Source organism: Mastigoproctus giganteus, chromosome 6 (assembly GCF_048544385.1).
Source record: "Mastigoproctus giganteus isolate SK-2022 chromosome 6, ASM4854438v1, whole genome shotgun sequence".
NCBI lineage: Eukaryota > Metazoa > Arthropoda > Arachnida > Uropygi > Thelyphonidae > Mastigoproctus > Mastigoproctus giganteus.
Genome location: NC_143580.1, coordinates 168,181,309 through 168,207,111, shown reverse-complemented (window position 1 = coordinate 168,207,111; position 25,803 = coordinate 168,181,309). Strand labels below are relative to the sequence as shown.

The window sequence follows — 25,803 nt, the reverse complement described above, 5'->3', positions numbered from 1 at the left end:
AGTAAAGACAGTATGCTACTCATACTGTCATAAGTTGAGCAAATGGGCTCAGAAGTGGGAACTGAAGATTAACATTGACAAATGAAAAATACTGCATATGGGTAGCAATAACCCAAGAGAAACGTACCAACTGTGTGGTACTACACTCAGAGAAGTGGAAAGTGAAGAAGACCTGGGGATAATTGTGCAGTCAAATATGAATGTTGCTGAACAGTGCAGATGGGCTGCCAGGGCAGGTCATGGAGTCTTGTCAATGATATCTAGGAATTTTGCTAGCAAGGATAGGGAGGTGATAATCCCGTTATACAAGGCAATGGTCAGGCCACACCTAAAATGAGGCCTCCAGACCTGTACACAGTACAGGTCTGGAGGCCTCATTTTAGGAAGAATTTAGAGTTGCTAGAATGAGTACAAAGAAGGGCAAGAAGATTGGTGAGGGGAACAAAGGGGTGCTCTTACCAAGAAAGGCTTAAGTTCTGCAAATTGCAGCGCCTGGAGAGTCGGCACCTACGAGGTGATCTGATTAAGGTGCATAAGTCCTTGAATGGGTTGAGCAAGCTGAATGCTGATGGGATTCTTCCTCTTACTCAGGTTAAGAACCTGAGGGGGCATAAATTCAAATTGAGGAAAGACAGTTATAGAATGGATGTGTGGAAGTTTTCCTTTAGCCATCTAGTAATTGATTGGTGGAACAGACTTCCATCTTTTGTTGTGGAAGTTGATAGCCTAAATAAATTTAAGGCTGAGCTGGACAGGCATTTGGAATGAATGGAGTGGATTTTTTTTGGCTGATGCTGCATATGCTTGCTTTTTTTGCATCATATGCCTCTACTAATGCTAATGTTTTTTACAGAATAGGCAAATAGCAAACAAAGATTTGCGGATAAAAATACTTGGCTTTTAAAACCATTGACCTTTTATTGTGAGCTGTTTGTAATGAGTTGCCATAGTGTTGATTACAAATAAGACTGTTTTTCTTATGAAAAGTACAGGGTGCATTGAATACTTTCATGATGAATATAAATTTTATAAATGGATATTTATTTATTATCTCAGAGGAATGCAAAATATTGAAAATCTGTTTGGGGAAAAATCTTTGTAGCCTCACTTCAGGTGTTCAGTATTGTCACTTTCATTTTCATTTCATGGCTAGCAGAAAAAAAATTAGTCAGAGGGTTATTAAAGTGCTCTGGATCAGTATTGAGACCTTACTTCTAATTACATGTTTCAGTTTTAATATAGTTGATCTTGATATACTATACCCCTTTGTATCACGGGTGTGACATCCCCAAAAATTGATATAAAATAACATAGTTTTGTCAAATGTTAATTTCACAGCAGAGACTAGCAGAAACAAAAGTAAATATATTTGCAATAACAGAGGCAGATGTGGTATGCAAACCTCCCCCCCCCCCCAAAGAAGCTACAGCTAAAATGGATTTAGCATTAGCAAAGGCACATGATGCACAAAAGCAAGCTTCTATAGCACCAGCCAAAAAAAAAAAAAAAAAAAACGCATACCCTTCTCATTTCACCCACCACTCGCTCCAAAAGTTTGTCTAGTTCTGCCTTGAATGTATTTAAGCTATCAACTTCTATAACAAGGCAAACTTTCGCACATCTATCCTACAACTGCTTTTCCTCAATTTAAATTTATGCTCTCACAGGCGATTATTTTGAGCAAGAGGAAGAATCCCATCAGCATTGAGCATGCTCAAATCAACTCAGAGGTGCCTAGTCTGAAGACACTGTAATTTGGAAAACTTAGGTCTTTCTTCGTAAGAGCAATCCTTTGTTCCATTCACTAATCTTGTTGCCATTTTCTGTACTCATTCAAACAGCTCTACATCCTTAAAAGGAGGCCTCCAGACCTGTATATAGTACTCAGGGTGTGGCCTGACCATTGCCTTATATACTGAGATAATCACCTCTTTATCCCTGCTAGAATAATTCCTGTATATCATTGTTATTGTTATTATTTGGTTTTTAGGAGCATTAGCAACAAAGGCCATATTGCTCCGGGGATATGCGGTGGTCATTTCCTGACCTTTCCGTGTCCTCCGTATTTGATGGTCACGGGCTCGAACCACGGTTTAATAAAGAAGCGTGTGCTACGCACTGCTGCTCCTGCCCACCTGGCTACAGAGGTGCCTGTATATCATTGACAAGATACCATGACCTACTCTTGCAGGCCATCTGCATTGCTCAAAAAACTTCATATCTGCCTGCACAATTACCCCTAGGTCCTTTTCACTCTCTACCACTGTCAGTGTAATACCACACAGTTGATACATCACTCTGGGGTTACTGCTTCCCATATGCAGTACTTTACATTTGTCAATGTTAAACTTCAGTTTCCACCTCTCAGCATACTGTTATTAGTGTCATTAACAACCCTGGCGACCTTTGTATCATCTGCAAACTTGGACATTAAGCCTGATATACCATCATCAATATCATTAAAAAAAACAGAAAACAACAATGGACCCAACACTGAACCCCGAGGACTCCACTAATAACATTAGTCCACGAAGAGCAATATCCATTGATTGCAACTCTCTGTCTTCTCTGACTCAACCATCCCTTTATCCATAGCAGCAATTTGCCTCCAGTGCCACGCTGCTCCAATTTGTGCAGCAGTCTTCCATGTGCAACAGTATCAAAAGCCTTTCTAAGATCCAAATATATGATATCAAAATTATTCTTTGCATCCAGTTCCTTTGTGACCACATCATAGTATCCAATCAAATTGGTCAGACAAGACCTCCCCTTAACAAACCCATACTGTGTCTGAGCTATAACTGAAGTCTTGTCTAGATGATCCTGCAATACTTCTTTAACCAGTGCCTTCATTAATTTCCCTGGTACAGAGGTTAAACTAACAGGTCTGTAATTACCTGTGTCTCCCTTTGATTCTCCTTTGTGGATTAGGGTTACATTTGCACATCTCCAGTCCATGGGTACCTCCCCTGAGTCCAATGAAGCTCTCATAATTATGGCTAAGGGTTTGCTTACTTGCTTTGCTGCCTCCTTTAATATAACTGGAGAGATTCCATCCACCCCAGGTGCCTTTCTTATGTTTATCTTCAACAATTTCTCCTCCACTTTACTCTCAGTTGTTACAAGATTATCTAGCTTACTGCCAGAGTTTAATACACCTCTGGCATTCCCTTCCCTGAATAACTCATGTGTGAATATAGGTGCAAAATATTCATTTAGTTTGTTAGCTATCTGAGCAGGATCATCCACAGTTGAACCATTGATATCAAGTGGACCAATCTGATTCATTCCCTTTCTTCTAGAGTTTACATAAGTAAAGAACTCTTTGCTGTTTTTCTTTGCATCCTTTGCCAAAGATTTCTCGTAATCTGCCTTTGTCTGCCTAACCTCCTTTGTGACTTGGTTACAGACCAGCTTATGTCTATCATAGGTTTCTGTGTCACCTGTTAATTTATATGTATCATATGCATTTTTATTCTCTGTCACATGTCTAATTAGTTCATCTGACATCCATTTAGGCCTAAACCTTGAACAATATTTCTGAGTTGAAATATTTTATGAAAAGCCTAGTAGCTTCCAAGAATAATTCTTTGAATGCTTCCCAATTAGAATTTGCTGTTGGTAACGTCATGGGCTGGTCCCACTGTATAGAATTTAAATACTGTCTAAGACCACCGTAATCACCTTTACGAAAACAAAAACCCTTCCCTTTACCCCTTATGGTAATTGCCTGTGTAAATCCGACTTCAGCACACTGTGATCACTGCCACCTAGTGGTTCGTTTATCTGCAGATTCTTAATGCATGAAGAATCACTACTTGTAATCAGATCAAGAGTATTACTCCTTCTAGTTGCCTCCTGAACATGCTGCTATAGAAAACAATCATCCAATAAATCCACAAAAGCCTTGCTAGTGTGAGTGACCAACCCACAAATTCCAGTCAATATCTGGGAAATTAAAATCCCCCATTATAAGACACTCTGATTTACTAGCCCACTCTATTTCTCTGTACAGTCGTTTATTATACTCATCAGAGTCAATAGACCTATAACACGCTCCTACTCTCAATTTTGCTTTCCCAATGCTTATATCACACCAAACTGACTTGACACTGCACTGTCCAGCCATGTCGACTGGCTATACTTCCTTGTGTTTCTTAACCAATAGCATAACCCCTCCTTCCTTCCTATCCTGTCTATCCTTCCTGTACACATTGTACCCCCCAAATTCCAGTTCTGCATTCCTTATATCTGTGTGACACCATGTCCAACAATATCTGCCTTTATAGTTTTGACCAACACCCCAAATGTATTTACCAAACTCCTAACATTGGTGTATACTCAAGTATACATGCACCTGTTTCTATTCTTAGCTACCCTAACACAGTCTATGTATTTACTTGTTCAGCAATGACTCCAAGCAGTCTCTGAAATCTCCTGCATCTTGTTTTCTAGGCTGCTGCTCATTTCAATAGAAGCAGTGCAAGAATCACTTTCACCTTTGTCAGCGACTACTGTTAATCTGTTAATCCATGTATTAGTCCATCTATTAGTCCCCGAAACTAGCAGTTTTCCAACCCACCTAACTCTGCCTCGATAGCATCAGCAAATATTCTTGCACCCCTTTCGATTTAAGTGTACCCCATCTCTGTAGAAGCAGTCTCTCCTGTCAACAAGCACAGGCCAGGCTGAAAAAAAAGTCTAACCTTTGAGCCCTGCACAATCTCTCTAGGACCAAATTGATTGACAAGGCCCTCATCATATACTCCCTCCTATCGTGTCATCATATACTCCCTCCTATGGAAAAGCTATTAATAATATGGATGGAAAATCAGATTCAGAAGCGAGTACCCCTGAATGTAATGGCCATTCAAGCAAAAGCAAGAAGTATTTATGAAGTTATCAAGGATAAATACGGCAAACCCCAAGCCAAGTTCATGGCAAGCATCGGGTGGTTTAATAGGTTCAAGCATCGCACTAGTTTCCACAACATTAAAGTATGCAGTGAAGTCACTAGCGATGATTCTGCAGCTGCAGAGACATTTTGTGATGTGTTAGGAGAAAAACCTTCTAAATCTCTACAGCCCTCAACTTCCAGAACAGCGTTCTTATCAGCTGGAGAGTTATTTTGGCAACAATGCTCAAAAGCTAAAACTTGCTGACACTATGCCTGTCTCCTCTCTCTTTTTGTAATTTTGTACACTTTTGTAATTTTTCCTCGCATAGTTGCGAGTGCAACTATGCGAGAGGAACTAAGCATTTAGGGAAATTCCGACTTAACGTAAAATTCAATTTAAGTAGGGTTCAGTGGAATGCAACCCTTATGTAAGTCAGGGAGTGGCTGTATATATATTTATATACCGATTTAGCATTTCTTCAAAATTGTAGATCTGTTAAAATTCTTTATTCTTTTCATGACACTAAAACTTCTTTTCACAGAAGCAATAGAAGTGGATAGAATCAAAAATATTCTAAGTGCTACGGACAAATTTGGAAACAACTCAGTTAGATTAGTTTCCACACTCTATAGCAAATCCACTGGAGTTTGTTCTGTATATTTTATTCATAAAAACCAGTTCATCACATATTTTGTGTGAAATATCCTTAGTATACTTCTGTTGTAATTGTTGTGTTGAGACTTTTATTTGTTCATCTATTAAGTTCTGAAAGGTCTGTATGATTCCAAATAAGTTACAGATTTTATGCAAGGATTCAAAACAATTTGTTATTCCAGATATTACCGAATCAATAATACAAAAAAAAATGTTGATTCTGTTATGTTTTTATGCTGCAGGTTGTGTGAAACTCTATTGAAATTCTGAAATTTCTTTCAGTTTCCTTTGACTTTGAAACCCCATGGCCTTGTCAAATTGTGAAAATAAGGTTGTGTCAATTTTTGAGCTCAACATACAGAATTGCATTGCACGCAGTTTGTCTTTAAAATCTCCCCTCTCTGTGGACTACTGCTAAAGAAGTTATATATTTGCTAAATTCTTCCAATGTATAATAGTGCTTCCTTGCATGTTTCAACGCTATCAACTGCTACAAGATGCAAAGTGTGGTTTCCACAGCTTTAAAAAATGCAATTAGGATTATGCTCAGACAACACCACTTATACATCATTATACTGTCCTTCCATATTGACACCATTGTCATATGCTTGGCCAATACATGTATTGAAATCAAGTTTAAACTTTCCTAGAAGTTCTAGAATTCATAAATCAATTTTCTTTTCTTCCCTTTGTGTGAAAGAATCAACCTTGACAGTATATACATGTATAGGTGCATAAGATTATAAATTGACAGCAGTTGAAGAGTTAAATAGTTAAATAATAAAGTTTATAAAAAATAAAATAAGAATAGGATGGAGACTTTTCATATGTAGGAAAATTATTTAATCGGATTATTGCAGCTTATATCAATTTTAACGAAACCTGGTCCATCAGCCCACTTTACTCTATATAAAGTGGGTCTTAGGCTGAGGGATTAAGCAAACCATTACAATGTTGGAGAAATTAAATGTGTGTTGTCCCAGGCAGCATGTGGCAACCTCCGTCCCAACATGTTGGGTGGCTGGATGTGCATCTTTGGTCCATTCCCACCACACCTTCACTATGACAGCCCTGGAAAAGCTGACAATGCTTGATGATTACTGAGATTCTGGCCCCACCTTCCTGGCACTGCAAATCAATACCCATACAAATTCTGTCAGATCCTTCCCTTTCCCCATTGCAAGGGCTTCATACTGATGAACTAGCTGGCACTACCTGTGCTCTCACTCTGTATGCTGCACCAGTCAGTGTTGTCACTCCAAGGTGCTGTGAAATGCACCCACCTGTGGAGACAGAGATGGTCATAATGTTTGGGCTGAAGTGTAGCATAGAAGGAAGTGTAGCAGCACAGCAGCATAGAAGGACATCAAATGAAACATGAGAAAATTGTAATTTGATTATGTCCAAAATTACCTTGGATTGAGAAAGCCAGTGCAGGATATATACAAAGAAATGTAGCAGACATTGCAAAAGCAGCTAGCTTGGATGATGGTGAAAAGGCTATGTAGTTAGTTTACTCAAATCAAATGGTGAAAATTTTACTACCAAAGAACCCCTTGAAATCGAAAAAGAATGCAAAACAAGGTTTAAGAAATGCTAATACCATAGCTTCCAAAATTAATAACAACCGTTGAAATGTCAAAAGCCTCTGCCTGTGTAGAAATTATATTTGCTGAGAAAGTTGGAGACACACAAAGAAGTATCTGAGTTAGCAGGAATGTAAACATAAAAATAAAAACATACAAACATAACTAGCTATTGAACAAAGAGAAGAAAGAGAGTTCATAGATGTCGATAGCCCTATTTTTAAAAGCCTTGCCCACCTTTATCTCCAACAGAAGAATATTTGTTGTTTACGATTGACTAAAGTTAATAAAAACAAAGCTGTTCACTGCTTTTTAATTCTACAATTTTTTATTTCTACCATTACAGTCCTAAAGGGGGATGGATGATTCCACTGTTATATTTAAAACTTATTGGGTTTTTTTCAAGAAATGCATCCAACATTATAATATGGAAGTATGCATTTCTACAAAAACAAGTTGCTATAGAGCTTAACCTTTGTTTAAAAGACATTGGAACTGCTATAACAGACAGTTTCAGGACTAACTGTCCCCATCAAATAGCAGGTTATCTCTAGTGACAATATAAAAAACATTTGTAAAGAAATTATTTGATGTGAGCTGCCATGCAATAGGTGAAGTTTAAAGCTATAGCATAAAATATAGATCTTGGCTGAAATCCAAGTATGTATTCTTAAAATTATTTTGTGCATCCAGTTCCTTTCTTATTATGTCATATTAGCCAATCAGATTGGTCAGATGAGATCTTCTCTTGGTCATTCCATTCTGTGATTACTGCATAAATGCATTCCTATCAAAATGATCCTGCATTACTTTTCTAATGACTAATCTAACTCCTTTATTTTCCTTGGAACAGAAGTCAAGGTCTGCAATTACTCATTTCTCCCTTTATGTATAAGGGAGACATGTTCACATCTCCAATCCATAGGAACCTTCCCTGGATCTTAGGTTCATCTTATAATTATGACTAAAGCTTTATTTACTTATCACTTTTGCTACATCTTTTAATATACCTGACTAGATTCCATCACCCTCAGGTGCGATCTCTAAACATATCTTCATTCTTGAATGTAGATGCAAAATATTTATTGTTTGTCAACAGCCATAACAGAATCAACTGTTCCATTCCTGCTATTCATATATAATAAACTAATGTGATTTATTCCTTTCATTTTAGTGTTAACATAAACAAACTGAATCAATATTTAGTTTGTTTATGTTCCTAGCCAAAGACTTCTCATAGTCTGGCTTAGCCTGCCTAACCTCTTTTGTGACTTGAATGCAGAATAGTTTGTATTTATTGTATGTTTCTGTGTGTATGTCCTCTAATAATTTACAAGTATGCCATGTATTTTTTTTTCTCTGTCACTAGTCTCATCAGTTCACCTGTCATCCATTTAGGGCTAAACCTTGAACAGTATCTCTAAGTTGGTAGGAAAAGCTTGGTAGCTTTTATAATTACTTCCCTGAATGCTTCCCATTTAGAATTTGCAGTTGTAACATGAAAAGAATTTACTGAAAAGAATTTAAAAACTATCTAAGCCCATTGTATTCACCTTGACAAAATGAAATCCCTTTCCTTCCCTTGACAGTAGTTACATCTTTATATAAATCCCACATCAGTACTGTGATCACTGCCACTTGGTATTTCTTTTATCTGCAGATTAAGCATGAAGGGTCACTGCTGATAATCAGATCAAGTGTATTGCTTTCTCTTGTTGCCTCTCAGAAAACAGTCATCCAGTAAATCTAAAAAAGTTCAAATGTGTCCTTAGTGCTATCACTAATTACACATTTGAACTGTTTGTCTTTGAAAAGTTGCCTTATTTATGGACCAATAAAAATGCCTGCCTTAATCTTCTCTGTACTAAGTCTTGGGAATTTCTCTTGCAACTATGTGAATGCAGGACCGTTCACTTCCAAACCCTTGATGAAATTTTTCATGAGCCCCAGTTTGATGTGGAGTGGTGGAAGCAAAACTTTATTTGGATCTACCAGAGGTTCAAATGCTACATTCTTCATTCCAGGTGTTAATGATTTTTGTTGAAGCCAACTCCTCTTCTCATAGTGCATATCCATGGCATGCAGAGAAACAATACTTAGTGTAACCCTTTTGTAGTCCTAATAAAATGCCAATTACCTTTAAATCACCACATATCTGCCACTCATACTTCTAATAGTGTACATCTAAGAGGATGTTCTCCATGTTTACATATGTTTCTTTTTTGTGGATGGCATACGCAAGAGGTATTGAAGGCAACATATTTCCATTGTTTAATAACACAGCCTTAAGGCTAACTTTAGAAGTATCTATAAATAGGTGCCATTCTTTGGGAATGTGCCTCATTTCATTGCTGCCATTAGACCATCAACATCCTTATGAACAGCAAGTTCACCTTCTGTTTGATAGAATTTATCATAGTCTTTATTTCGAGTATGAAATGTTGTCACTTTCACAGAATGATCTAGAAGATTCCACTGTTGTAGCCTGATCCAGAATGATCTAGAAGATTCCAATGTTGTAGCCTCGAGGCCAAAAGCTCTGCCTTAGTTTGAGATCCCTGATGAGGTCATTAAGCTCACTTTGTGTGACCTTATGTGGTTAAGAAAGATAAAGGTTTGGACAAAATGGTAGATCCCTTGATGTAGATGGCTGCTGTAACTGTTTGTGTATATAAAGTTGATGTTCATCAGTGTCTTCATCTTCATCAGAGTGTACAGAAAAATGGTCCTGTGGTTCAGGAATAGACAGAACTTCACCATGAGGCACGACAAATTGCAGATAGTATATTTGGGTATACTTCTGTCCACTTTTTCTTCATTGTCATCCCTTTTCTAATAGGAAGGCCCATGCAGAAGTAACAATCTGTGATGTGATTTGTTGGCTCCCTCCATATCATGGGCACTGCAAAAGGCATAAAATGTCCCTTTTGATTTACGCATGCATTGAGTTTTGATGAACAGGTAGTGCAGCATATGTGTGGAGCCCAGTTCTTGCCCTGGTTCCCTACTTTACACCCAGAGTACAAGAAGTAGGCTCTTTTATGGCTTGAATTAAGAGACACTTTCTTGAAGTTAGCGTGACTTCTCCACATATGTAATAGTAGTCATCCCGACTATTTACACAATTTTGGGGCATATTAATCTTGACATGACACACAAATACTGCACAAAAAGTAGAAATGTCATAGAAAACAACCATTAACTGAGAACATATCACCTAGTACCTAGCCGTATTCGAGGATTACTGCAAGAAAATTGAAGATGCATTTGAGGCGACAAAAACTTACTTGTCACATGATACAGAGCAAGGTGGTACTGAAACTGCTGTATTGCAATTTGTTTTGCCAAGGGCTGTAGTTCATAATGTAGAGTAACTTGCTAATATGAGACCCCAACTGTAATTTGAAAACAAGAGCTAATTGACAAATTTTAATGTGAATTTTGTTCAGCAGCATAAAATTAGTCAAGATTGGGTATTTTCATTTTCGTAACATTTTACATGTTGCCCAGTATAATAAGTTTGAGGAGCATATAACAGTTCACAGCATTTATAAAGAAAGCTGCATGAGGAAAAGCTATTAGAAGTGCTTTCAATCAGTCACCAAAGAAGTCAGGATGACAGTGTCATCAATCTTAATTTCAATAATCTTAATGGGTGTAGAGTTCAACCCATTTATACCTTATTATTGCATGCAAATCAGGAAGGTGATCATGATTGATGGCCATGGTATTGTGAATGGTACTCTCAGAAGAACAGTGAAGCTGGTGATTTTCAGAATGTATTCGCATGGGGAGATGAGTGTGGTTACTGAGTCATTGACAATCTCACCTCACTCCACAGAAAGATGCTAACTTGCTGGGAATCAGCATGTATGTGTGGATGGGACTCTACTGTTGTGGGATATTTTAACCTTATAGATTGAATGATACTGTTACTGGGCAGAGTTAACTTGAGCTGACCGGGATAGCCGGGTGGGTAAAGTGCCTCCCTGGCAACCCAAAGGTCGCAGGTTCGAATCCCGCCTTGGGCTTGGATCAAAGTACTGCAAAAACCTTGTGAGGTGCATTATGGCCACAGAAGCTGATGCACCAACAACTACCAAAAAAAAAAAAAAAAAAAAAAAAAGTTAACTTGAATTTTTAATGAGTGGTATGGTTCCCACAACAAGCAGCACATTTTCAGATACATTGATGTACTTTGAACAGAATGATGCACCCTCGTGTTTTCATTCCAGTGTTTGTGGCATCTATTTCTATAGTGAATTTCCCAAATGATGGATAGGTTGCAGGAGAATGCTTTTTCGATACCCACCAAGGTCTCAGACCTCACTACCCTAGATTTTTTTTATTATCTATGAGGTTCCATTAAAGATAAAGAAGACAAATTACAGATGGCTTGTGCACCACTATATATTGAACTGTTTAAAAATGATTCACTTTATTGTGTGCATGCTATGCTTGTGGTGGACATTTCAAATATTTTATATAACCTCTTATATAAAATGCCTCCCATTTCTATATATCTGATGTACTTGATTGCTGGCTGTTTTTACCAACTGAAGATAAAATTCAAAAGTCAGTAGTTTGTCTGAAGATAAAATTCAAAAGTCAGTAGTTTGTTTGTTTTTTTTTTTTTTTTTTTTTTTTTTTGTGTTTCATTTCATTAATATGATGAACTGATGTCATTTTAAATACTTACTTTTAATTGTCATCTTTTACTTGAATCCCCCAAGTATGTCAAATTAAATGGATAGAGAAGGATTTCTCATTGAACTTAGTTTTAGCTGTTTAATTCAATAGGTTTATTCATTATGAAACTTCAGGCATTTACCATTAATAATGAAATATTAACATTATTCTTTAACATTAGGATTTTTTTCTGAAATATTTTTGTATGTTATTTATTTTTTTAATTTATTATTATTATTTTATTTTATTTTTTATTTATTTATTTTTTTTTTTGGCACTCAGGTTAATCATAAAAAATTCTCTTTAACAGCCTAAATGGGATACTGTACAAAGCCTTGAAAATATTGAGTTAGCCTGTAATAAAATACTTCCTCACTTAAAATCAGAGAAGTTTTCAAATTTGTTGGAATATTTATGGTAAGTACTTCACTCCATCTAAATTTATTCTTAAACTTAATAATTCAAACTTCAGAACTATGAGAGCTTGAAGAAAAGCTCTCAACATTTCTAATTTTTTCATATTAATTTCAGAAATGCACTTCAATTATTCCTATTATATGTCATTTTGGGAAAATCTTTTTTATTAAAGAAATCACAGAACAATTTCAGTTATAAATATATGTTGAATACACTAGGTGCCCTTTCTACATTTACCAAATCAATTTGGCTCATTTCCATTCCCCTGCTTTAATGGGTTCTTGGGCAGATTTTTCCAAATTAGAGAATTACCCTCCATGCTCCTATCTCAAGAGCCACTTAAAGTGAAAACAGCAGTCCTTTCTATGACAAAATCATTTTCTGGGAGCTGCTTAGCGAAATTTTTTTTATTTCTTGAATTCATTGCTTTCTTTTTAACTTTTTTTAAAATTAGTAGCGGAGATATTATTTGTGTTTAACTGATTTGTGGGGAATTTATTTGTGTTTAACTGATTAAGTTGGTGAATTTGTTATTTACTTGGCCTTTAGAGTTGCTTAGAAAATTCCATATTTGACTTCTGCCACCAATATGTCATGGAGTACAAACAACATCAGAAGCGTTTTTTGTTAGGTCCATAAACTATAACTTTGGTGCAATACAAATGTTATTTTATAACTTAACTGTTTCACATAGTATATAACATAATTTAGAATAATGTAGTTTGCACTCCCATCACAGTAGGATTAATGTAGCTTTATTATTTTTGTATCTCTTGACTTTGTTGTCTTACATTAAATTTAGACTAATCGTGCCATAAAGTAGAGCAGCAAAATTAAGTGCTCAAAGTAGCAAGAATGCTTTGGTTCGAGAGAGAAGTGCCAGTTTTCCAATAAATCAGGATTATATTTTATGCATTACTTGTTATCTTTTTTGTGAAGCTATCTTTAGAAGGATATTAGCATTAGCATTAGGCATACGATTCAAGAAAGCAGGCTTATATAGCATCAGCAAAAAAAAAAAAAAAAAAAAAAAAAACGCTCCCATTTCACCCCTCCAGTCATTCCAAATACCTGTCCACCTTAGCCTTAAATTTATTTAGGCCATCAACTTCCACAACAAAAGATGGAAGTCTGTTCCACCAATCAGCTACCTGCTGGATAAAGGCAAACTTCTGCACATCTATCCTACAACAGTCTTTTCTCAATTTGAATTTATGCCCTCTGAGGTGATTATTCTGAGCAAGGGGAAGAATCCCATCAGCATTGAGCATGCTCAACCCATTCAAGGCTTTATACACCTCAATCTCAGATCACCTCGCAGGTGCCTAGTCTCCAGGCACTGTAATCTACAAAACTTAAGCCTTTCTTCGTAACAGCAACCCTTCCTTCCATTCACTAATCTTGTTGCCCTTCTCTGTACTCATTCGAACAGCTCTACATCCTTCTTAAAATGAGGCCTCCAGACCTGTATACAGTACTCATGGTGTGGCCTGACTATTGCCTTATACAAAGGGATAATCACCTCCTTAGCCCTGCTAGAAAAATTTCTGTATATCATTGACAAGACACCGTGAGCTACTCTTGCAGACTGTCTGCACTGCTCAAAAAACTTCATATCTGCCTGCACAATTACCTCCAAGTTCTTTTCATTCTCTACTACTGTCAGTGTAGTACCACAGAGTTGATATGTTACTCTGGGGTTGCTGCTTCCCATATGTAGTACTTTACATTTGTCAATGTTAAACTTCATTTGCCACCTCTCAGTCCATCTGCTCAACTTTTCTAGATCCTGTTGCAGCAGCGTACTGTCATTAGTGTCCTTAACAATCCCGCCAACCTTCGTATCGTCTGAAAACTTGGACATAAGCCTGATATACCATCATCAATATCATTTATAAATACAGAAAACAACAATGGACTCAACACTGAACCTCGAGGGATTCTACTAATAACATTAGTCCACAAAGAGCAGTGTCCATTGATTACCACTCTCTATTTTCTCCACTCAACCATCCCTTTATCCATAGCAGCAATTTGCCTCCAATGCCACACTGTTCAACTTTGTGTAGTAGTCTGCCATATGCAGCAGTATCAAAAGCCTTTCTAAGTTCCAAATATATGATATTAAAGTTATTCCCTGCATCCAGTTTCTTTGTGACAACATCATAGTATCCAATCAGATTGGTCAGAGACAACTTCCCCTTAATAAAACCATGCTGTGTCCGAGCATGGTTTTATTAAGGGGATATTGAAGTCTTGTCTAGATGATCTTGCAGTGCTTCTTTAAACCAGTGCCTCCATTAATTTTCCTGGAAGAGAAATTAAACTAACAGGTCTGTAATTACTTGTGTCACCCTTTGATCCTCCTTTGTGAATTGGGGTCACATTTGCACATCTCCTGTCCATGGGTACCTCCCCTGAGTTCAAGGAATCTCTCATTATTATGGCTAACGGTTCGCTTACTTCCTTTGCTGCCTCCCTTAATATAACTGGATAGATCCCATTCACCCCGGGTGCCTTTTTTATGTTTTTCTTCAACAATTTCTCCTCCACTTTCCTCTCAGTTATTGCAAAATCACCTAGCTCACTGCCAGAGTTTAATTCACCTCTGGCATTCCCCTCCCTGAATAACACCTCATGTGTGAATGTAGATGCAAAATACTCATTTAGTTTGTTAGCCACCCAAGCAGGATCATCAACAGTTGAACCATCAATATCCAGTGGACCAATCTAATTCATCCCTTTCCTTCTAAAGTTTACATAGGTAAAGAACTCTTTGCTGTTTTTCTTTGCATCCTTTGCCAAGAATTTCTCATAATCTGCCTTTGCGTGCCTAATCTGCTTTTTGACTTAGTTACAAACCAGCTTATATCTATCATAGGCTTCCATGTCACCCATTAATTTATATGTATCCCATGCATTTTTCTTCTCTGCCATGTCTCATTAGTTCATCTGCCATCCATTTCAGCCTAAACCTTCTTTTAATTCTTTAAATTCCTCCCATTTTGAATTTTTTGTTGGTAACATCATCAGTTGGTCTCACCATATAGAATTTAAATACTGTCTCAGACTTTCGCCTTTACGAAAGGAAAAACCCTTCCCTTTACCCCTCATTGGTAATTACCTCTTTGAGTAAATTCCACTTCAGCACACTGTGATCACTGCCACTTAGTGGTTCCTTTATCTGCAGATTCTTAATGCATGAAGAATCACTACTGATAATCAGATCAAGAGTATTACTCCCTCTAGTTGCCTTCCGAACATGCTGGTGTAGAAAACAATCATCCAATAAATCCCCAAAAGCCTTGCTAGTGTGTTAATGACCAACCCACTGTCAACAGGCTGCACTTCCTTTCTATTTTATGTGTTTCTTAACTAATAGCATAACTCCTTCTCCCTTCCTATCCTGTCTATCCTTTCTTTACACATGTCCTCCTCAAATTCCAGTTCTGAATTCCTTATATCTGTTTGACACCACATCTCTGATATCCCAACAATATCTGCCTTTGATGTTTCGACCAACACCTCAAATTCATCAAATTTATTTATCGAACTCCAAGCATTGGTGTATACACAAGTATACATTCACCTGTTCCTATTCTTAGCTACCCTAGCACATTCCTATTCTTAGCTACCCATGTGTTTACTTGTACTGCAATGACTCCCAGCAGTCTCTGAAATACCCTGCATCTTGTTTTCCAGACTGCTGCTCATTCCAATAGAAGCAGGGCAACAATCACTTTCACCTTCACAATCACTTTTTGCTTCCGTAAAGGGGAGTACAGTGGTCTCAGACAGTTTTTAAATTCTGTACAGTGGGATCAACTGACGATGTTACCAACAGTAAATTCTAAGTGGGAAGCATTCAAGGAATTAATCGTGGAAGCTACTAGACTTTATATGCCGATTAAGAAATATCGTTCAAGGTTTAGGCCTAAATGGTTATCAAATGAACTAATGAGACTCATGACAGAGAAGAAAAATGCATGGGATGCATATAAATTATCAGGTGACGCAGAAGCCTGTGGCAGATATAAGCTAGTCTGTAATCAGGTCACAAAGGAGGTTCGGCAGGCGAAGGCGGATTACGAGAAATCTTTGGCAAAGGATGCTAAGAAAAACAGCAAGGATTTCTTTACTTATATAAACTCTAAAAGGAAGGGGCTGAATATGATTGGTCCACTTGACATCGATGGTTCGACTGTTGATGATCCTGCTCAGATAGCAAACAAACTGAATGAGTATTTTGCATCTACATTCACATGTGAGCAATTATTACAGTTTGAAAATGGAAGAAGGTTATCAAATTGTAGCAGTGTGCTTAATGATTTTGTAATAACTGAGAGTAAAGTGGAGGAGAAATTGTTGAAGTTAAACATAAGAAAGGCACCTGGGGTGGATGGGATCTATCCAGTTATTTTAAAGGAGGCGGCAAAGCAACTAAGCAAACCCTTAGCCATAATTATGAGAGCATCCTTGGACTCAGGGGAGGTTCCCACGGACTGGAGATGTGCAAATGTGTCCCCAATTCACAAAGGTGGATCGAAGGGTGACACGAGTAATTACAGACCAGTTAGTTTAACTTCTGTTCCGGGTAAAATAATGGAGTCACTGGTTAAAGATGCATTGCAGGATCATCTAGACAAGACTGCAGCAATAATTCAAACACAGCATGGGTTTGTTAAGGGAAAGTCTTGTCTGACAAATTTGATTGGTTATTATGATGTGGTCACAAAGGAACTGGATGCAAAAAATAATTTTGATATCATATACTTGGATTTCAGGAAAGCTTTTGACACTGTTGCGCATGGAAGACTACTGTACAAATTGGAGCAGAATGGTATTAAGGGTAAGTTGCTACAATGGATAAAAGGATGGTTAAGTGGGAGAAGACAGAGGGTGGTAATCAATGGGTGCTGCTCTTCATGGACTAATGTTATTAGTGGAGTCCCACAGGGTTCGGTGTTGGGTCCACTGTTGTTTTGTGTATTTATCAATGATATTGATGAAGGTATATCAGGCTTAATGTCGAAGTTTGCAGATGACACAAAGGTTGGTAGGGTTGTTAATGACAGTAATGGCAGTGTGCTACTGCAACAGGATCTAGATAATTTGGGCAGATGGGCTAAGAAGTGGCAACTGAAGTTCAACCTTGACAAATGCAAAGTACTGCATATGGGTAGAAGTAACCCCAGAGAAACGTACCAACTGTGTGGTACTACACTTAAGGTGGTAGAAAATGAAAAAGACCTGGGAGTAATTGTGCAGTCAGATATGAAGTTTTCTGAGCAATGCAGACAGGCTGCTAGGGCAGGTCATGGGGTTTTGTCAATGATATATAGGAATTTTGCTAGCAGGGAAAAGGAGGTGATTGTCCCTCTGTATAAGGCAATGGTCAGGCCACGCCTTGAGTACTGCGTACAGGTCTGGAGGCCTCATTTTAGGAAGGATGTAGATTTGCTTGAGCGTGTACAGAGAAGAGCAACACGATTGGTGAGGGGAATGAAGGGATTCTCTTACCAAGAGAGGCTTAAGTTCTGCAAATTGCAGTGGCTGGAGACTAGGCACCTGCGCGGTGATCTGATTGAGGTCTATAAGGCCTTGAATGGGTTGAGCACGCTGAATTCTGATGGGATCCTTCCACTTGTTCAGATTACGAACCTACGGGGACATAAGTTCAAATTAAGAAAGGACAGATGTAGAATAGATGTGCGGAAATTTGCCTTTAGCCAGCGGGTGGTTAATTGCTGGAACAAACTTCCATCTGTCGTTGTGGAAGTTGATAGGTTAAATAAATTTAAGGAGGAACTGGACAGGCATTTGGAGGGAATGGTGTGATGATTTTTTTTTTTTTTTTTGGCTGATGCTGCATAAGCTCCTACACTTGCTTTCTTGCATCATGTGCCACTACTACTACTACTACTACCTCTGCCAGCGGCTACTGTTAATCTATTAGTCCTTGTATCCCCCAAAGCTAGCAGTTTTCCGACCTGCCTAACAAATATGATGTTAGGGGATGCCGTTGTGTATGTTTGTTGAAGATATAAAGGTATGAAGTAGTTAAATGCAAATTTACCATTCTGATGTGCTTATATGAGAGCTTGAAAAATGGGGTTGATGCCTTTGAAAAATTAAAAGAGATGGACCCATCAAGCACTGATTTCCTGACATCACTGGAGCCAAGCAAATGAGTGCCTGATGGTCTGTCTCTCAACCATGCTCCACAGTGGCATCCTGCACAGAAGCCTTTGGTCCCACAGGAAGTAGCTGTAGTTAGTGACTCAATTGTCAGGGAAGGTGGGAAATATATTGTGCAAAAAGGACAGGTGTAATAGCAGCAAAGTATGTCTGCCCGGGGCTAAAAGTTGAAGTATAGAGCAGCTATCATCCTTTAAGGGTACAAAAGTTGCATTGCTGAACATGTTGGTACTAATGATATTAAGAGCAGGAGACATGAGGACTTAATTAAAAGGAACAAGAAAATACTGAAAACAATTCAAAGTGTCTGCAATTCTGCCCAGACATGATAGGAGGGAGTGCATGATGAGAGCCTTGTCATTCAATTTGGCCCTGGAAAGACATTGCAGACATATGGGGTAAAATTTTTCTTGGCATGATCTGTGCTTGTTAATAGGAGAGACTGTTTTTACACAGATGGAATAAACTTAAATAGTAGGGGTGCAAGAATATTTTCTGTTGCTATTGAGGTGGCATTGGGGGGGGGGGGTTGAAAAACTGCCAGGTGGGGGAGGGTGGGTACACAGACTGATAGATTAATGGCAGCCTGGAAGTAAAATGCCAGCGATTCAAATGCCTACTGGGGATTCTCATGGGAAAAACAAATTCATGGGCCACGTTTACTAAGAGTGAAAACATGTGCATATCTACTTGCATGTACAGGCAGTTCTCGCTTTACGAGTTCCCAGGTTTACGAGTTTTTTTTTTTTTCCCCCAAGTATCAAGTATCAACAAAATCGAAAATATGAATATTAATTGCAAAAAATGAATGTTAAACATTCATAAATACCGCATTCCAAACCCCGTGCGTAGCTATACAATACAGTGTACCCCTCTTTATGATATTAATCAGTTCCAGTGACACCATCGTATTGTTAAAATATCGTAATGTGAACTCAATAACACATTGTTTTTTGGTAATTCGTTTCAAGATCTTGGAAGTTGAAATTTTCGCTGTTTAACTAAGCTATTTATCTCTCTAAAATGTAATTTTTAAGGTCACGAGCGTGACCTTAAGGCCATATAAAAGCTCGTGAGCATGGTTTGTAAATTGTATTAGTTACCAATTCAAATCATTAAAATGCACTACACTGTCATCGTTATCATATGTTCCATTATAAGAACCAATTTTGAATGCCTTTGTAATATTTTTCTAAAGCACATTTCTGGAGGTCAAGACCATAAAACAATTTGCAGTTTCCGGTTTATTGGGCTTTTCTGTTACTTCAAGCAATTATAAATGGGTAGTAAACTCGATGTTATTGCATTTGCGAAAATACTGATAGCTGGAATTATGTGGTTTTTTGTGTTATTATGGTGAAATGTGTTTCCCCTTTACTGAAATCTTCAATCGTATAAAAAACAAATCAATTTTCAGAATCTTCTCTTCATTCCTTTCTTTTTAAGCTTCGTAAACTCATTACTCCACGCGAATCGTGTTAGTTGCAATTTGTGTGTGGCGTTAAAAAATGCTTATGCATGCAATCGTGAAATTATCTTGGAAACAAACGCCTCTTGAAGCATTTCTGAAGAAGACGACTCTTTGTGCAACAAACCAACAAGTGCCGAGCCAATAATGAGTGATCAACGAGTGTGCATTTAGTCAATGGTGATGAAGAATAAACATTCTTTAACATTTTTAAATCATAAATAATTTCTCTATTATTATAATTTGCTTGATTTTACAGGCTGCATTTTCATTTCTTTCGATAAATCAATCAAAACATAAACTAATTAGCTAACTAACTTCATTGTTGAGAACATAACCCCTACTTTTTAACCTTATGTCTATGGGAAATAAATTCCCACTTTACGAGTTTTTGCTTTACAAGCACACACGCTAGGAACGAATTAACTCGTAAAGTCGAGAACTACCTGTTCACTAATCCTACAAGCATGGTAAATATATTTGATGAATTTGAAGTACTGGTCAAGTCAACAAAGCCAGACATTGTGGGGATATCAGAGACATGGTATCACTCAAACATAATGGATGCAGAAGCATCCGTTATATTTCAAATATGGGGAGTACAATGTGCACAGAGGGTGTTATAGGCCTAATGACTGCGATGCGCATAGCAAGCAACTGTGCAGGCATGTTGAGTGGGCACTGTTAACTTGGAATGTCTTATAATGGGAAGTTTAACTTTCTACTGAAATTTGTGGGTTGGCCATTAAAAATCTGCAAATAAAAGAGCCACTGGGTAGCAGTGATTACCTTGTATTAATATGGGATTTAATTCAAGATATAATTACTGTTGAGGGCAACAGAAAGGGCTTTTTCTTTCATAAAAATGACTAGAGTAGTCTGAGATAGTTTTTAAATTCTATGCAGTGGGACCAGCTGTTGGTGTTACCAAAAGTGAATTCTAAATGAGAAGCATACATACCAACTAAGAAATATTGTTCAAGGTTTAGGCCTAAATGGTTGTCAGATGAACTAATGAGACATGTGGCAGAGAAGAAAAATGCATGGGATACATACAAATTAATGGGTGACATGGAAGCCTATGATAGATATAAGTTGGTCTGTAACCATGTCACAAAGGAGATTAGGCAGGCAAAGGCAGACTATGAAAAATCCTTGGCAAAGGATGCAAAGAAAAAAAGAAAAGAGTTCTTTACATACTTGAACTCGAAAAGGAAAGGGATGAATCAGATTGGTCCACTGGATATTGATGGTTCAACAGTTGAGGATCCTGCTCAGGTGGCTAACAATCTAAACGAGTATTTTGCATCTACATTCACGCATGAGGAGTTATTCAGGAAGGAGAATGATGTAGGTAAAGTAAACATTGGCAGTGAGCTGGATGATTTTGTAATAACTGAGAGGAAAGTGGAGGAGAGATTGTTGAGGATAAACATAAAAAAGGCACCTGGGGTGGATGGGATCTATCCAGTTATATTAAAGGAGGCAGCAAAGGAAGTTTGCAAAACCCTAGCCATAATTATGAGAGCTTCTTTGGACTCAGGGGAGGTACCCATAGACTGGAGATGTGCAAATGTAACCCCAATTCACAAAGGAGGATCAAAGGCTGACACAAGTAATTATAGACCTGTTAGTTTAACTTCTGTTCCAGGTAAATTAATGGAGGCGCTGGTTAAAGAAGCACTGCAGGATCATCTAGACAAGAATTCAGTTATAGCTCAGACGCAGCACGGTTTTGTTAAGGGCAGGTCTTGCCTGACCAATTTGATTGGATACTATGATGTAGTCACAAAAGAACTGGATGCAGGGAATAACTTTGATATTATATATTTGGATCTTAGAAAGGCTTTTGATACTGTTGCACATGGAAGACTGCTGCACAAATTGGAGCAGTGTGGCATTGGAGGCAAATTGCTGCTATGGATAAGGGGATGGTTGAGTGGCAGAAGACAGAGAGTGGTAATCAATGGACACTGCTCAACGTGGACTAATGTTATTAGTGGAGTTCCTCAAGGTTCGGTGTTGGGTCCGTTGTTGTTTTCGGTGTTTATGAATGATATTGATGATGGGATATCAAGTTTAATGTCCAAGTTTGCAGATGATACAAAGGTTGGCAGGGTCGTTAAGGACAATACTGACGCTATGCTGCTGCAACAGGATCTGGAAAGGTTGAACAGATGGGCTGAGAGGTGGCAAATGAGGTTTAACATCGACAAATGTAAAGTGCTGCATATGGGAAACAGTAACCCCAGAGCAACGTATCAACTCTGCGGTACTACACTGACAGTGGTGGAGAATGAAAAGGACCTGGGGGTAATTGTGCAGGCAGATATGAAGTTCTCTGAGCAGTGCAGACGAGCTGCAAGAGTAGCTCATGGTGTCTTGTCAATGATATACAGGAATTTTTCTAGCAGGGATAAGGAGGTGATTATTCCCTTGTATAAGGCAATGGTAAGGCCACATCTTGAGTACTGTATACAGGTCTGGAGGCCTCATTTCAAGAAGGATGTAGAGCTGCTGGAACGGGTACAGAGAAGGGCAACAAGATTAGTAAATGGAACAAAGGGTTGCTCTTACGAAGAAAGGCTTAAGTTTTGCAAATTACAGAGTTTGGAGACTAGGCACCGGCGAGGTGATCTGATAGAGGTGTATAAGGCTTTGAATGGTTTGAGCATGCTCAATGCCAATGGGATTCTTCATCTTTCTCAGAATAATCACCTCAGAGGGCATAAATTCAAATTGAGGAAGGACGGATGTCGGATAGATGTGCGGAAATTTGCCTTTGGCCAGCGGGTGGTTGGTTGGTGGAACCGACTTCCATCACTTGTTGTTGAAGTTGATAGCCTAAACAAATTTAAAGCTCAACTGGACAGGTATTTCGAACGAACGGAGGGGTGAAATGGGAGTGGGTTTTTTTTTTTTTTTTTGGCTGATGCTGAATAAGCCTGCTTTCTTGCATCATATGCCTCTGCTAATGCTAATGCTAATGCATTCAAGAAAGTAATCATAGAAGCTACTAGGATTTTTATGCCAAAATGAGAATCGTTGTTCAAGGCTTAGACCTAAATGGATGTCAGATGTACTGATGAGACATATGGCAGAGAAGAAGAATGCATGGGATACATATATATATATATATTATCAGGTGATACAGAAGCCTACAGTTGATAAACCAATCTGAAATCAAGTTACAAAGGTTAGGCAAGGTAAGGCAGATTATGAGAATCTCTGGCAAAGAATGCAAACTTAAACAGCAAAGACTCCACATATGGAAGCACTAGAAAGAAGGGAATGAATCATATTAGTCCACTAGATATGAATGGTTTAACTGTCAATGATCCTGCTCTGGTTGCTGACAGACTGAATAGGTATTTTGCATCTAAACACAAACATGAGGAGTTTTTTTTATGGTTGAAGATGCTAGAAGTTTACCAAATTCTAACAGGGAGATAAATGAGTTTGTGATAACCAAGAGGAAGGTTGAAGAGAAACAGTTGAAGCTAAACATAAAAAGGTACCAGGGTGGATGGGATCTGTCCAGTTATATTATTGAAGGCATCAGAGGAGGTAAGAAACCTTTAGCCCTAATTATGAGAGCATTCCTAGATTCAGGAGATCCCTAAGGAAAGATTTGCAAATTTATCTTCAATTCACAAATGGGAATGAAAGGGTGACATGAGTAATTACATGTCACCTGTTGTCTTGACTGCTATTCCAGGAAAAATAATGGAATCGCTAGTAAAGGAAGTAATGCAGGACCATCTAGATAGGAATAGATTTATACTGCAGTCACAGTATGAGTTTGTTAACAGACAGTCTTATCTGACAAGTCTGATTGTATACTATGATACAGTGACAAAGGAACTAGATGTGAAAAAATAATTTTGACATCATTTTCTCAGATATGAGAAAAACTTTTGATACTGTTGCACATAAAAGACTGCCCTACAAATTGGAGCAGTGTGGCAGAGAGTTATTATCAGCAGACACTGCTGTTCTTGAACAAATATGATTAGGGGAGCTTCCATTGGCTCATTTTTTGGCCTGTTATTGTTTTAGTATTTATTCATGATATTGATGGAGGCATATTGGACCTAATGTCTAAGTTTGTAGATGTTACAATGGTTGACATTTTTGTTATTGACAGTGATGAGGGTATGCTTTTGGAACAAGACCAAGATAAATTAGGCAGATGGGCTGAGAAATGGCAGTTGAAGTTTAACATTGAAAAAGGCAGAGTACTTCAGAGGTCTTGTTGTTGCAGTAGCAATAATCCCGTATTAATGTGCCAACTATGTGGTACCACCTCAAGGTAGTGTGGTACCACATAGTTGTACCACACTACCTTTTACACACATAGTGGATAACAAAAAAGATCTGGGGGTGATTGTGCAGTCAGATATGAAGTTCCCTGAGCAGTGCAGAGAGGCTGTCAGTACAGCCCATGGGATTTTATCAACGATATACAGACATTTTGCAAGTTGGGATAAGGAGGTGATTATCCCATTGTATAAGCAGAAGTTAGGTCACCTCTTGAGTACTACATACAAGTATGGAACCTCATTTGTGGAAGGATGTGGATCTGTTGCAGTGCATGCAGAGAAGAACAAGATTAGTGAGGGGGAACACAGTGCACTGTTACCATGAATATCTTTCTACAAATTGCAGCATCTGAAGACTGTTCACCTTCAAGGAGATCTGATTTAGGTATTTAAGGCTCAGAATGGATTGAGTAAGCTGAATGCTGATAGAATACTTTCTCTTGCTCAGACTAATCATATTCTAAGTATTAATTGTGCACTTGTAGATGTGTTCTGGAAATGGGAGAAGCATGAAATTGAAGTCTTCTTTGATAATGCGTGCCACATCGTGTCAGTTTGTGAACAAGGTACCATCACTACCTCTGTCAAAGGATATTGTTAATTAAAATTTCTTTCACTTTATTGTTCTTAACCATTGCCACTCTGGATAGGCATATGACCCAAATAACATTAGCTAAATGTAATCTTTGACTCTTTGTTACATAATTACTAATAGTGCATGCCACATTAGAAAGTTTGGAAAATCGTTTTGGTTGGTAGAGGTGCATATTTATAGAGGCCATTCCCTACTTTTTTTTTTTTTTTTTTTGTTAAGAAAGTATTGCTTATTACTCTAACCTCAATTATATTTCTTAAATTTTGTCTATTATATGTTTTTCTGTTGTGTGACAGTGTATGTTATGAGCTTAACTATTGCCATTCTCTTTCAGTTGTCATTCAGTTATTTTATGTTCTTCTCCTGCTGGAACAAATAGAGATACTAGCACATTGCCATCATTAGGGAGTATAATGTGGGCTGGTGATATCCTTCCCATCCTTAAAGAGGGAACACCTTTTCCAGTTTTGGTGTCGCTTACACATATGTTAATAACCTGTGCCAGTATCCATCATGACTTAAATAATGAGGTACACAATTATTTTTATTGTCCATTTTTTAATAAGAATTTCTGGTGTCTGAATACTTTAGTTTCTGTGTTCCTATAAAGTAGTTTTCTATTAGATCAGTAAAAACTTTATCAAAGCAGTATATGAATATGTATACAGAGTTTAAATAAAGTAATCAATTTAAATTTAAGAAACTTTGTCGTGTTGCTTCCATAGCACACTATTAGGACTGTGAAGACATTTTCTCAGTTTGAAATGGTTTCCCATGTAGTTGAGATGTTTCAACAGTTGCTTCATGAACTTTGTTTCCCAGTATTACAAGTACATTGAATGCCAATTAATGTTATCACTGGTTATTGTCATCAGCCACTTATTATAATCAAAAATGAAAATCAAAAAGTAAATATTATAATGTATGTAAATTCTGCCACTTTGTATGATTATACCACCATTTTGTTTTTATAATT

The 25,803-nt window shown here is 37.8% G+C and overlaps 1 protein-coding gene across 1 annotated transcript in view; it reads left to right on the top strand.

The window, feature by feature from the left end:
• LOC150084737 (RNA polymerase II-associated protein 1) overlaps positions 1 to 25,803 on the top strand; it is a 630,471-nt gene that overhangs the window by 423,269 nt on the left and 181,399 nt on the right. Inside the window, exons 23-24 of the mRNA XM_090376342.1 lie at positions 12,138 to 12,244; positions 25,162 to 25,357. Of these exons, the coding sequence (XP_090232468.1) occupies positions 12,138 to 12,244; positions 25,162 to 25,357 (303 nt within the window). The remainder of the gene's footprint in view (positions 1 to 12,137; positions 12,245 to 25,161; positions 25,358 to 25,803) is intronic.